The sequence below is a fragment of the Cavia porcellus genome, unplaced genomic scaffold, assembly GCF_034190915.1.
Source record: "Cavia porcellus strain 051 isolate PalLab524CR breed Dunkin Hartley unplaced genomic scaffold, mCavPor4.1 scaffold_7, whole genome shotgun sequence".
Classification (NCBI taxonomy): domain Eukaryota; kingdom Metazoa; phylum Chordata; class Mammalia; order Rodentia; family Caviidae; genus Cavia; species Cavia porcellus.
The window spans coordinates 7,148,122-7,162,599 of record NW_026947490.1 but is presented as its reverse complement, the minus strand read 5'-3'; the positions used below and the strand labels follow the sequence as shown (position 1 = coordinate 7,162,599).

Below are 14,478 nucleotides of genomic sequence, written 5' to 3'. Positions count from 1 at the left end.
ACCCCCACAGGCTTTACCATGAGAGGAATATCCAGAAAGCAATGAAAAGGAACATAGAAACTCAATGGGATGCATTTGGTGCCTTGGCATCTGGACTTTGAGGGGGCTACAGCAAGTGACCCAAGAGCAAAGGGGGACAGGGCGGCATGGGAGAGGTTGCGGACTGTGGGGAAAGGGCACCCGACTCTCTCTGAAGTGATGACTCCACCCTGAGTACCCTGGACACAGGTATCACCGAGGACGCTGCTCTCCAGTAGAGCACTGGCCTTGGGACTGAGTGTTTTTACCCTGACCTTGCCCCATAGCACAGAGCCACCAAGATCTCCTGGGGCTGTCTCAGAGTCATTCAGGTGGAGCACAGTCCTTTCGAAAGGCGAATGACGGTTCTAGGGTTCTGCTTTTTGTGGACTCCACTGAAATGTACCAAAGAGACTAGCAGGGGTCGGTGTCACTGCTTTCTGGGAATTAAAGGAAATACGGGTGGATTAAGAGGAGGATCATATCCCTTTTGGCACATGGAAAAGAGAAGCTTCAGAGACCTGGAGTCATCCTTTAGTTCCCAGTCCCCTTGCGGACCAAGTCCCATCTGAACTGTGAGGCTAAGCCCTGTGAGCCTTATCTCTGCTAAATACATTCTGGGAGTCACCCACACTTCCATAGTGCAATTCAAATACCACAACCCGAGTGCCAGAAATAAATAAGAGATGACACTCAAGCAGTTAGTTGATCACCAAAGGGATATAATACGATGACTGAAACAAATCGTTGCATAACAGATCTTTGGATTCATTCTTACTGCCCTCTAGGGAAGCCAGAATTACTAAAAACAAGCAAACAAAAGACACACTCAGTCAAGCCAGAAATAAAACACTCCCAGCACACACACACACACACACATGGAAGTGCTGCTGCTTCTGCCTTGATAGTGATGTGCTTGTTGCATCACACACAAAAATGTGAAAGACAACCCTGGCTCCCCAATGAGGGGAAATACCCGGACTCCAGGGAGGAGCTGCTCTCCTGGAGCCTAAGTCCTAAACGCTGCTGCACAGTTCCAGGGCTGCTAGAAGATTCCTGCCCGCAACCCAGCCACAGGCAAGCCTCAGCTTCAAACGCAGCAGGCACAGGTCAGGGTGCTCAGTGGTGGCCGAGCTCGGTCCCCACAGGGTACCCCTTTTGCTCCGAGCGCTGCCTCATCTCCAAACAAAGATGATGGTGCAGAGAGTCACCTCTCTTGTTCAGAGGGGAATGAAAACCACTTCCAGGCAAGATGGAAAAGGAAAAAAAAATTACTTCTCCACTGGGAAGAAGCAAAAGTTGTTACTCAGCTTTACTTTGAGGCCACCATCGTGGAGCCTGATGCTCTTTAACCACTACAATAGAACTACCCTGAACTCAAATTAGGACTAATGGAAACATCTGTGAATGATTTGCAGGCTAAAGCATTTAGAGGCAAAGGAAGCCTATGTCTGAATCTTTGAGATGTATAGAGGATGAGCTGGTGGATGACACACTGCAGGTGAGAGGAAATAGAGAAAAACAGTCATCAGAGACTGCCAATGGGGGCTCTGAACTCCTCCCACCCCCTCATTTTAAGTCTCAGAATTTCCCTAAGAAAATGGTAGACCAGGACATTTTTAATTTGGTCACTGGCAGAATTATACTACTCCTAGACTAAGTAGAGAGCCAAGATATTTGACTTTATTATCCTATCCAAACAGAAGAGAGGGAGTGATAAACTGCCTGCCAACGACAGCCAAGAATGTCGCATGAGTGTCTTTTATTAAAAGGATGCTTAATAATCCAGTTAACATTAGGGGTTTCCTCCAGTCTTCCACGGAGATAATCTTTGAGTATTTCTAGTGTTCACTGGTAAACGAGTACTGGGATGATCCATTAAAACATCCTTTTAAAGATCATCAGCTGTGAAAATTCTGATGAGAGTGAACTATTGCGAAAACAGAGTGATACTTTCTTCAGTCAAAAATGAGCCATCAGAAACATCTTTCAGTCAGTCAAATCCAACAATCTATGACTTTCCCTTGGTATTCATGACAGTGATCTAGGACCTAGATTCTAGGCTGTGGATTGGTTTTATTTTCTTTCCAGAAAGGTCTCTGTGGGCAGGGAAACTTCTGTGTATCCTACAGACTAAACCTGATTGGCTTTGAAGCAAATGCAGCTCAGAATTTAGGTTCATTGATTAACAACTTAAAACTGGTCATTGACAGGCAAGTTCCCTGAGGTTGGAACACACAGTCCCAAGTAAACATTCGCCAGCAAGTGGAAGAAACAGGGAAAACACTTCCAAGGTAAAAGTCTCCAGAGAGCTGGAAAGGTCAAGGAACTGTCCTTATTTGAGAACCATCTTAGAAAGTATGGAAACAGATGCATGTGGGACTTTTACAATACCAGCATACTGCTGGGAGTATTGCACTAGGTTTTCAATTATCAAATTAGAGAGGATATTATGCTCCCCCCAAATAAACGTAAGGTGCTTTAAACATGTAATAGCCCATGTCTAGCTAGGGATGTTATGCCAATGAAAAGACCTTCAACCATTTATGGTTCTATCCATGTCTCTTCAATGCCACTGAGAACTGGTGGAAAGATAGTTGGGGAATGGTTAAGAAGTGGGGGTTTGGCAGCTGCAAAGGAACCCTCTTTCCCTGGAATCCTGCCTGCAAAATTCTCAGCTGCCTCACTTAGGACAGCAGTGATTAAAATGTGACTATACTGACATCATTCAGTACTCTCAGTGTTAGAGAAATATTGTTCCTCATCCTATCTGTCCTGCGACTGCCATTTATGGGTGATAGGATTGATCTTTCCTCCCTGCTCCGGAGAGATGCGGGTAAATCCTGCACGTGTGTTTACTCTGGGACCTTTTTAGTGCTAGATGTCTCTCTTTCCAGGAGCAGTGGAAGGCTTCCCCAAATTAACGCTGAGATAAAAATAAAGTTGCAGGCACGAGGCGGGGGCCACCATCTTGACCTGTCATCTGGCCTACTAAACCCAGACCCCTGAGACTAGGCATTGGTGTGCTGCCAGATTACAAAGCTGCCAGGTTCCCAGAACAGTGGGCTCTGACCTTGCTGAGATATGGCACACTGCTTTTTGCTGAACAAAGCTGGCCGCCATGCAAAGCAGCGACTGTTATTCCACAAGGGTGCTAAGACAGCCCCTCCAGAAAGAGGATGCATTCGCTTGCTGGCTCAGCAAATGAGAGGCGCTCACCAGCCAGAAGGAGAGGGCAGCGAAGGGAAGACTTGAGGGAGAAAGGCAAGAGGAGTGAAGGAAGGGCAGAGCCCCAGGGAAGCAGCAAGGGCAAGGAACCCCACACCAGGGAGGAAGGTACTCCCGTGTTAGCCTCCCAGGGCCACATCTAACTCCTGCTCAACAAAGACGTCGAGCTCCCTGGTGTCCTACAGTGGAGTGGGGGTAACGGGGATCTTGAACGTCTGAATCCCCACAGTACCTGCCCTGCTCATGGCTGGCCTGGCGCCTTTCAGCGCACATAATCTTTTTCCTCCAAAGGGGACATACTGCTGGGACGAGGGGAGGCTTTCGGTTTTGAGGAGCTGTCTTCGGTGCTTATCTCGCAGGATTGAATGCACGGCCTTCAGGAAATCCTTCCGGCTCTCTGGAGAGCTAAGAAAAGATTTATAAGTGTCAGGGAAATGGTACTTTCATGGATGGGAAACATCTCATAGCCTCTGGTACAGCCAAACAAACATCCCCGATCACACAAATACTAAGACACAATGCTGTAAGGTGACACAACACTGTAAGGTGACGCTTCTTCTACATAGCACCCCTTCTCATAGCTGCTAATGAGAAGGCACACTGCTGCCCCCCAGCTTTAGGACTCATCTTCTGTAGCCAGTTTGAGACAGAGAATCTCATTAGTGAATAGACCGATGGGCAGCAGGACTTTCCTCCAGGAAGCTGACAAATTCTGCCCTTGGCCCCCAAGGTACAATCTCAGATCCTAAAATGTTTCTGAGGAAAAATGAATTACAAGATTCTTGCAGCTCTGCCAAGCATCCAAAGACTGATATTCCAATTTCTTACGTTTCCTCCAAAATTAGCCTCCTTCCTGTTAGATGCCTCGTCCTCCCGTGATCATTTCAACAGTATTAGGGCTCCATTCTTAACTGGAAAATCTTCCAATGCCCTAATTCTCACGGTGAAAAAAGAACCACCTAGGTAAGAGTTATTTTTCTTGTTGCACTGTCAGTATTTTTACCCACATTAGTGTCATCTGATACTCCTGCTGATGACAAGTATGGTGGCATCTCTAGAGACAGGCTTGCTGCACTTTAACAGAAATAATCGCAACTAGAACTCCTTCAACAGATGGTCAAACCACATGTGGAATGTGTATGTGTGTGTGTGTGTGTGTGTGTGTGTGTGTGTGTGTGTGTGTGTGTGTGTTGGGAGTCAGGGGTCTCTGGACTGGACGGCCTCAACCCCGCCGAACAAGGCTTACCTGCAGCACAGGTGGAAGACCCTCTCCGGCCTCCCTTCAGATTCTGATTTCACGTGGACAATTTCACACACAGCATTTGCCTCTGCATCTATATTAAGTTAAAACAAGGACACGAAAGGGTGTGTTTCAAGTGGAGTCATTTACAGGTTTATAATAAAACATTGTCACACTTTGCTGTCGTATGTGATAGTGCAGAACAGCACAGGACCAGAAATGCTTCACTCCTATCCTGTGGTCTAAAGAGATGAAGAGACTGGAAGCTTAATATGCTATGGTAGGGGGAAAAAAGCTTGGAAAACTACCAAGTGCAGAAATCTCCTTCTCGATGGTCTAAAGGGTCCTTCAATCAATCACACTGATTGAGGAACCTACTCTTCTCTGTGCAGCTAGTTTGGTCAAACTGTCTCAGTTAAGTGATTAGTTCTTTTGAAAACAGTTGGATCGATCAGTGCCCAAGATTCTACTGCATATTCCATCATGCCAGTGATACAAGGCAGCAGGTCCCATGCCTGCTCAGCAGGTCCCATGCCCGCTGGAGACAGAACGGGGCTCCTCTTCCCCAGCCTTGCCAAAGGCCCACCAAAGACATGCTAAGAAGGTAAAGAACAGCTGTACATGTTTCAAAGCACAGTGAGCCTTGATCTCTCATTGATAATGGTTCTAGAACTCCCATGGGCATTCAAATATAAGGATGCTAAAGTCCCTTGGTGGTATAGCATTTGTATATAACATGCATGCATGCTTCTATATATTTGAAATCATCTCTAGGTTACTGTAATACCTAATGCAATGTGCTATATCAACTGTTGTTGTATTATATTGTTTAGAGAATCATGACAAGAAAAACAAGTGTGTACATGTTCTGTACAGATGCAAGTTTTTCCCAAATATTTCCTATTCACAGCTGATTAATTCATGGATGCAGAACTTGTGGATTCAGGGCCAACTGTAATATCTACACATTGTGATGCTAACACCACTGTATTACTGTAACTATGAATGAAGTGCTGTGATGGAACAATTCACTGCAGTCTTTAGAGCTGCCCACTGTGACAAGCCTCATTCTACCCAGTGGAAACAACCTTGGTTACAAACCCTCATCGTGGCTACGTTATTTTATCTCAAATGGAATCCACTTGCAAGAAGTTTCATGAACTTCCCCAAACTTAAGATAAAAATCATGAAATTCCACCCTCCGATTCTGAGATCTACTGGAATGCACTTCATAACGAGGAACACTTTGATTAGTTCTGATAGCAACTGAAATAGGCTTGATAGTTTTAAACCTGATTTGAATGAAAAGCAGAGGGTGAGAACGAAATGTCAAATCACAAAGATAGCTTTGTTTCCTACATGTAAAGTCTTCGTCCTTCATGAGGCAAAATTCCTAGCTAGGAAGCCTGTAACTTGCTATAGACATAAAGCTTCCCCATTCATAAACTTGGTATGGGAAATACATGAGCTAGATAGTAACTTATAAGCTAAGATTCCACATTAAAACAATACTAGTATTTAAGTGGCTAAACCTCAAAGCATCATTGCAGTTTCGTAGACCCACAGTCCACAGCTTCCCGTAAAGTCACCCGCAAGTAAAGTTTGCAAAAGTCACATCATAACTGAAAAGGCATCGTGATAAATCACTGTGCTGGAAGCTCAGAACAAACCTTAATCCTCTCATGCACACTTGACCTGTGTGGTTTTGCATTTGGCCTTTCCTACTGCAAGGGACCACTGTGAAGGAAGATAAATCTAGTTCAAAATGGGGAACTGACTGAAATGTATCAAATTTTGCAAGAGATGATACCAGACTAGCTGGTTCAGTCAGGACCAGATCCACTTTTATTGCTTATAGAGGTGACAAAGGGGTAACAAGAAGGCTGCACAGAACAAATCAGACAGGAAAAACTGAACACTCAAATTCGACGCCAGGAGCCTGAAGGAGATACACCTGCAGTGTCCCTTGCAGGGCTTCTCGTCACTACCTACATCTGCTACATCTGCTTTACAATGGGAGTGGGAAAGTTTCCACCTAACTCCTGAGAAAGCCCCTTTCACTGCATGCCTGAGAGGGGCCACTGTCCATTCTCACAGATGTAGGACATAGCCTGGACTCTGAGTCTCAAAAATATCACAAGCCTTAGTCAATACCAGGCTAAAGCTTACTGCTCATGTGCCTGATGCCTCGTCTAACTACATTACAAGTATATACCGTGCTATCCAACAACTCCCTTTACTATTTGGATCACCAAAAAGAAGTAATATTTCCAATGCCTTCCACTGACAACAAAGATAAAGATGTATGATAGATACTTCGGGCAAAGAATTGTGTATTCAATGGCTTTTTCATACCTTTGGTCAACTTTTCAGTCCCTCAGTTGAAAGGCAAGTGAACAATTTACCTGGGATTTTGTTCATAGTTTCAAGGATTTGTAGAAGTACAAGGCTCATTGCTACTCATATTTTAGTCCCTGTAATGTTATTAAACATAACATAATGACCGTAATTCCTTGGAGCAATTTTGAAGATATTACCCATTCATTTCCTTGGTTCACTGATCCCTTCAATATTTTACAGATGGCTGGGTATTTAAGAGGTAATGGGAGAAATCGAGGGAAAAGAGTTAAGCATATAAGAAAAGAGAAGGCACAGCAGACCAAAATTGTGGACACAGCCATCACACACCCAAGGACGGAGAAGCCAGCACGTGTCATCAGTTTACCTGCACTTGCCAAAGCTCGGACCTGCAGGGCTTCAGTGGGGATCATGTGGCGAAATCGGAAGGGGTCCCACTCCTCGTAAATCGAAAGTCTGTGAGATCCCACCTGCAGGAGAGAAAGAGCCAGCCGCGTAAGAATAAGCCAGTTCACCCACACTGATGGAGCGGCTCCAACGCCTGCCCAAGGTAATACCACCCACATGCACTGTAAGTGAGAGGCTGCCTGGGAATATGCTGAGGGTGTGTAAATGAGTTTGCCAGCAAATGTGTTAAAGAGGCAGAGAAGAGGCCAGAGCAGATCTCAACGTGTAAGAACTAGGGCACAGAAAAAGGGGAAACAGTGCTGAGAAAGTGCTGGGCACCGGGCGGAGCAGACAGCTGTCCATCTCAGGCTCCAAGCAGAAGCCTCCTGGAAGGCAGAGCAAACAAATCATAAAAGGCTCTTGCCAGCAGATTTAAGCAGATACAACTGAGAACTACACGGAAAGGGATTTGCAAGCCCGAGGATGAAATAAAGAGTCTTACAAGCTTCTTCTTCTGTTTGGAACCATCTTTATACACGAGGACCACAGCGGTTTTGAAGACTGGAAGGAAATGAAATAAAGATAGTTACAGCACAAAATGTGTGGGGCTTCCCTCTTGGACAACTCAGGGCTAGCAAGGGAGTTACCAGGAGGGAGAAGATGAGCCCCAAGTAACGACGCCCACCCGTGTTCCACGCATTCGTCATGTATGAAAGTCAACAGACTACGGAGGCAGAATTTTCAAGGTCCTAAACTAATGGAGCATAAATACATGCAAATCATGCTCCTTCCTGAAACTTCTGGATAAAGTATTTTTAGCTATAGTATTCTAAGGTAAAATTTAAGCTGAAACATACTCAACAAAAATGCAGCTGCTAATTTAGTAGCTGGAGGAATAATATAGATATCTTTAATAATAATACAATTGCTGAGTGATTTGCTTTTATAGAAATTAAGCCAACCCCCACCCTACACACCATGTGCATAACTCAGGAAATCTATTCATATTTTTGACCTAAAGAAATGACTGTTCACTTATGGAACAGAATGCAACCCCCACTTCCTTCAGATAGATTTGAATCAGAGTAAGCTCTTTAGGAGAACTGAATGTATAGTTTCATTCTTTTATTGCTTCAGGGCATTCGGAGACACAATGGAGTTATACAATGGAGTTACACAATGGCTTTACACAACGGAGTTATGCAAGTCTCTAGAATTCTAGAGAATACTTTAAGCAATGCCAAGCATGCCTGGCACACAGTGCTTCTGACTCCTCCTGGGGGAGGTAGAATTGCTGCCCAGAAGGGAGGGAAGGCTAGCACCAGCTCGCTCTCAGTCCTCTGAGCCCAGCTCTCTGCTGTAGACTAAATGTGTAAGACTCCCCAAATTCCTATGTTGAAACTAATCACCACTGTGATATTTTAGGAGGCAGGGTCTTTTGGAAGAGATGAGGTCATAAGGTTCTGCCCTCATGAACACTCTCAGTATCTTTATCCAAGAGGCCAGAGAGACGAGTTCCGCCTTTTCCGCCACGTGAAGGTGCCCTTCGGAAGGCTCATCCCTTCTGTCACAGAGTGGCTGGAGGAGGGACAGCGTGGAAGAGCACACACAGAATTAAAAGGGAATGAAGTTCTGTGTCTTCAGAGATGAGCCATCAGGCTCCAGGTTCTCCGGATGCCACCCTGAAGTATCCAGCTCCTTCTCTACCCTACTTAGAACAGCTCCGTCCTCCCTTGTGTGGGGTTATCCTAATCCCCAGCTTGTGGAATAAAAGAGGCAAAGAGACTGCTCCAGCCTCGGACAGACGAGGCCTCCTTCCAAAGTTCCTGCTGCCATATGGAGGCCACCGCAGCTCTGCAGAGCACTGGGTACCTTCAACCCAAGGAAACCCTGGTAACACCAAGAGGCCATCTGAAATCACAGTGGCCAGGAGAACTGGGTTTCTTTACAAAGGACAGAATTGTGTCTCAGGAGAGGGGATCCACTGATATTAGTCTCAGAAGGCCTTGGAGCTATACCCTTGGAGCTACCGTTCAAGTGTCTGTTGGGTTCTAAGAAGGTTAATGTGTCTGCCTCAGTTTCCCCACCACAGAGCCCAAGGGGAACAGAGAACAACCCTTGGCCTAGCACTGGGATGTGGGCAGTGAACACCTCCACCTCACCAAGATGAACTGCAAGGGGTCACCCAATCCCTTCCAAAGCGGACTTGACTCCCAGGACTCCTGGCTTCCCTCCTCAGCCTCCAGGACCTACTCTGAGCCTTAAAATGCAAATGTCTAACTCCTCCCATGCAGAAGCCTGAGCAAGCTACTTCTGCTTGTATTTCATTTATTAAGGTAATGGTCATTAACACTCAGCACACACGAGCCATTCCAAGCACAAAAAATCCAGGTGCTGGGCGGGCAGCAAGTCAAGGTCAGTTTCAGAAGAAAGCTGAACTATTCCCTAAAATTAGAGATTTATGCAAAAACACAAAAAGAGAGCCCCGCCTTGAAGTCCAAAGCTTCGTTTGGAAGGCACATTTGGCTCTGCCGCTCTCCTAGAAATCACAGGGAAAGTCAACAGGATTGCCTGTAATGATCTTGCCTGAGACTCATCCACAAATGTGCTCATTAGGATGACCACAGGCAGTCTCGGTTCCCATGCCTGACTTTAATCTTTTTCCTTTCTCTTTGCTACTATCTTCCTGTGACTCTAAGAACATCTTGAATAATGCTAAGCTTGCCTCCTACCACAGAGCAGCCCCTAGGAAGTTTCCGGGGTACTTAGGAGCTGGAATACACAGCATTTATTTAGGGGCCCCAACTCCTGGGAGTGAGTCATCTGACACCTGCCTCCCACAGCAACCCAGGAAGCAGGGAACACAAACGCACAGTCCTATCTGAGTCTACCGTGTGAACAGTGGCACCTAACACCCCAAACTTCATTACTGGCATTTACCATGGGTTACTAGGGCCTTTGGACCAAACCCAGGTCTATCTGCTCACTGCCTGTATAGTACAGGCTGCTAACACAGCCGGCTCATTCATTCTGTTATTATTTGGTTACAACAGCAAAGCACACAGCCCACTATCCCTGATGCCCAACATTTACTATGCAGCCCCAAATGGAAAAACATCTGCCTGCTCCTACTTTCTCCCACTCAAATTATTTTCTTATTGTAAATTGGCTAATTTAGAACTATACGAAGTCCATAAAATTCACGGGAAAAATGGAATGTTCTAATGCTGCACTCTGGAACTGCTAGCATAGAGCTCAGCATCCGAAACAAGTAGCTGCTTTGGGAAACTTAAGTTCCATAGATGACTCACTGAGAAGGGTCAGACATCCCAGGCCACTCCAAGAAATCACAGCACAGGGAGCACAAAGCGAGTGCTGCCCGCCCCCATCAAAAACTGTCAGCTGGTTAACACCCCAATACTTCTTTGTACCCTCCACTTGGTCACATGTCTTCTGAGTACACTTACATGTTCTTCCATTATTCTTAGTGAAATTTCATTGACAGCTTTCAAGGCTCTTGGGAAATTTTGGGAACATGACTAATTTTTCAATGAAGGCTAAGTGGGTCCAAGTAGGAAGCGCAATCAATCTTTGCATTAAGCATCTGATTTTAACACGCCTAGGAAGTTCCATTTGGGAGTATTTTGTTCACATTACAGAGAGGGTAAAGACAATTCTGCTTAAAGAAGCAGTAAGCGACCTTTCAACCCCCATGCTCAGAAGAATACTGTATGGTATGAAGATGATAAATGCTATATTTCCTATCCCTGAACTTGCTAGGGAGATGGTAGGGAAAAGGCAACACAAAACAAAAGCACGGGCTGCAGACTGCGCTTGGGAACAACACTGCATCATGCTGCACAGAGATGGCAAGCCATAAGCTGTTCCCGGAATTATGCACAACTCCTGGCATACTAACCCATAGTTTTCTCTCTCTCTCTCTCTCTCTCTCTCTCTCTCTCTCTCTAAAAACATATTAATACAAAACAATCACAAGCTCTCTAATTGCAGCAACTGCATCCATCCAAAATAGATTATTGAAAATATAAATCATTAATCAACTGTCTACTGTCACTACTATTTGTATCAACCTAGCTGTGATACAGCTCATGCTGATTAAGCCTCTGGAGTTGCACCAATGGCTCAGCTGAGCACTAACCTCATAAATTCTGACGATATATAGCAAGAGGGAGCTGGGGAGAAAAGTTTAAAATCCAGGATTTGAGATCTTAGAAACAGAAACATTTTTGTCTTAAGCACTCATTGTATTTTTCCTTGGTTTATTATAAATTCATTATTTTGAAATATTTGCTAGGACTAGAAGCAAAAAAAAAAAAAATTTCTGTCTGTCTCTACCTGGAATAGACTAAGGCACTGCCATGTCTAGCCACCCAAGTAGCTGGGTACTACATGCATATTTAACTAGAGGCTTAATTTAGTATTTGTAAGAAGGTGACAGCCAAAGCAGGAATATGCCCTCAAAAAACTATAAATAGCTTTATTTTAATAAACCGCGACTTAGAAATGTTCTTGCTTTGAAAAGTAAGCCAGCCTCTCCCCATGCCTCGAAACCCCCCTCTTCCAATACATACCAAAGGCCGCCAATTCTGGTTCTTTTTTCCACTTTCCCAGAGAGGCTGGTGGGTTTAGCCAGATGACAGTGGTATGCAAGAGCAGGTCACCCATGCTCAGATCTGCAACCTGTAGACCAGACATACAGCAAACCTTACTGGGAAAAGGGATTCATGCTCAGGTTTTCGTGATGTTTTAAAATATAGCAGGCTAGTGGCAATTTACTTTGTGAAAATATCCATCCTAAAAACACTTACTTAAGTACATGATACAACGTATAATGCAGAAGTTAAACAGTTTGGTGTAGCCATTCCACAACATATACATATAACAAAATAACATGCACAGATACCGGGTCGGTGAGTGAACTTACCATGGCTCAACTTAGGTTTTTAAACTTTATGATGGAGTCATTGGGGAATTAAATAAATTTGGGGAGCTAAGGTTTTGGCTCACTGGTAGAGTACTTGCTTATGTATATGCAAGACTCTAGGTTCAACCCCTAGCATGAATGAACAAACAAAGGTTTTTGTAGATTTTTCAACTTAAGGCTGCTTTGTAAGGACACAACCTCACTGTAAATTGAGGATCATCCTGTATAATTTTTGTCAATGTAAACAAAGGAATTATAAAAGACAGCACAAAAAATGATAGGTAACATTTTTTAAAAACTCTCCATTTGCTACCATCTAAAAAAGACCATCTCCACTAGAAGCAACAGATGATAGATACCATAATGTCCATTCTTCTAATACCAACTCATAGCATCACGACGTTTTGCCATGTTTGAGCAACCATGTGATGACATTTTAATGAAAAAAATCTTTAATTCATACAAAATGTCCAACTTGAAGACCAAATCCTCTACATTACCAAAGAAACATGGGATTCACACAAAAAAATTGCACATATTTTTCCCTTTATTCTGTCTACCTGAATTTTAAGAATAAGATGACCAAATGGTAAGAGCCAGGGTTCTGAAACACGTACTCAGTCTTATCTATCAAAACCAATTTACAAAATTAAAGCTATTTTATATTCAAGTAGAGACTGTTTTCCAAGCAGATATAGCTATCAATGAGAAAGATCTACCCACAAAATCTCAGACATTTCGGATCTCAGGAAGATTTGGCCTTCCAGGAAGCATTCCAACGCAGTTTAAAGATTTTATTTTACCCCACAGAAGGAAGAGAAAAGCTAAATGAGGAGTTTGAAGACTTCGACAGCACTATGCAAAATGAGGACTGAAATTCTCAGAGATCATGAAGTCAAGTCATAGCCTGAACCCTCCACAGTTAAAACACTGAGTGTCTCAGGCTAGCTCTTTTGTGGAGCAGGATATGACGACCCAGAGAGCCCAGTGACAGTCCACTCTACAGTCACCTTCATCTGTGGTTTCCATTTCCACAGTTTCAGTTCTCCATGGCCAACTGAAGTCTAAAAGCACTAAATAGAAAATTCTTGAAAATAAACTACGCGTGAGTTTTAACTTGTATGCCACTCTAACTAACGCAACGTAATTTCATGCTGTCTCTCTCTCCTGCCTGGGACACAAACTATTCCTTTTCCCAGGTTACCTCCTGTGCCCACCGGTCACTTAGCAGCTGTTTTGGTGACTAAGTGTCACATTATCATGGTGCTTGTGTTAAAGTAACACTTATTTTGACTCAGTAAACGTCTCCAAGCACAAGAATACTGATGCTGGAAATCTGACTATGACAGAGAAAAGCTGTCAAGCACGCCCTTTACGATGAAAAGGTGAAAGTTCTCAAAATAATAAGGGAGGGAACATTGCAGGCTGAGCTTGCGGAGAACAAATGTCCTGTCCATGAAATTGTGAATGAAGAAACCTGAGCTAGTTTGGCTGCCACACCTCCGAAGGCAGTGACAGAGCCCACAGGAAAGGGCATCAGAAATCTGCAGCTACCGACCAATGTTCCTATTCCTAACCGTCTGCCAACCGTTCCTAAGTCCACTCTAAGTATTTACTGGACGTCGCCTTTAAAGGGAACCCTCAAGGAATCACCCCCACAAGCGTCAGAAGTCGCCCCAGGATCACCAGCCCTGTTGCATACACTGCTACGAGCAGCAGTATAGACTCATCAATGGTCGTGGTGTGTATCGTCACACCCTCCCTCCAGGCCCTGCTCTCCTTGAGGCTTGATTCTGGTGCAATCTAAGCCACTACTTTCTTGCCAGTTTCGAGACCATTTTCCTCAGTGGAAAAAAGCAATCAGATGGCAGTTTAGTTGTGTCCTTTGAGTAATCAATTGCTTCTGAGTAATCAGTTTCCACCACGGGCCTATTTCCTGCTGCTGGCTCGTCTTAGCCTGCAAAAATAGTCTTTTATTGCTCTCTTTTGACATTTTCCCCAAACTTCCATTTTTCTGGGCTGTGAATCTTCTGATAGCAATATAAGACTTTCCTGCTCTTTCAATACTGGCATTTCATCAAGGGTTTCTCCTTCTATCTCTGCACATTTCTATTTATAATCTCAGTTCAGCGGGAAGTGCTCTGTGCAGCTCTGTATCTCTTTGTTCCCCGCTGGACAGGCTGCTTACTTGACTGTCCAGATTTCATTTCAAAAGAACCTCCAGGTTTGCCTAAGTTAGACTCCTTTCCAGAACCTCTGCCTTTGATCAAGTTCATCTTTGTTTTTATACATGCTTTGCATC

At 44.3% G+C, this 14,478-nt stretch overlaps 1 protein-coding gene across 9 annotated transcripts in view; it reads right to left on the bottom strand.

Annotated features, from left to right (window-relative positions):
• Tiam1 (TIAM Rac1 associated GEF 1) overlaps positions 1-14,478 on the bottom strand; it is a 359,373-nt gene that overhangs the window by 2,477 nt on the left and 342,418 nt on the right. For 8 of the 9 annotated variants that reach the window (XM_063252516.1, XM_063252517.1, XM_063252512.1 and 5 more), the window contains 5 exons: positions 11,824-11,932; positions 7,734-7,792; positions 7,212-7,314; positions 4,493-4,580; positions 3,479-3,651 (listed from right to left, as the gene is read on the bottom strand). In XM_063252516.1, the coding sequence (XP_063108586.1) occupies positions 3,479-3,651; positions 4,493-4,580; positions 7,212-7,314; positions 7,734-7,792; positions 11,824-11,932 (532 nt within the window). Of the gene's footprint in view, positions 1-54; positions 3,652-4,492; positions 4,581-7,211; positions 7,315-7,733; positions 7,793-11,823; positions 11,933-14,478 lie in introns of those variants that run through there. The other variant, XM_063252519.1, reaches the window with a different exon arrangement.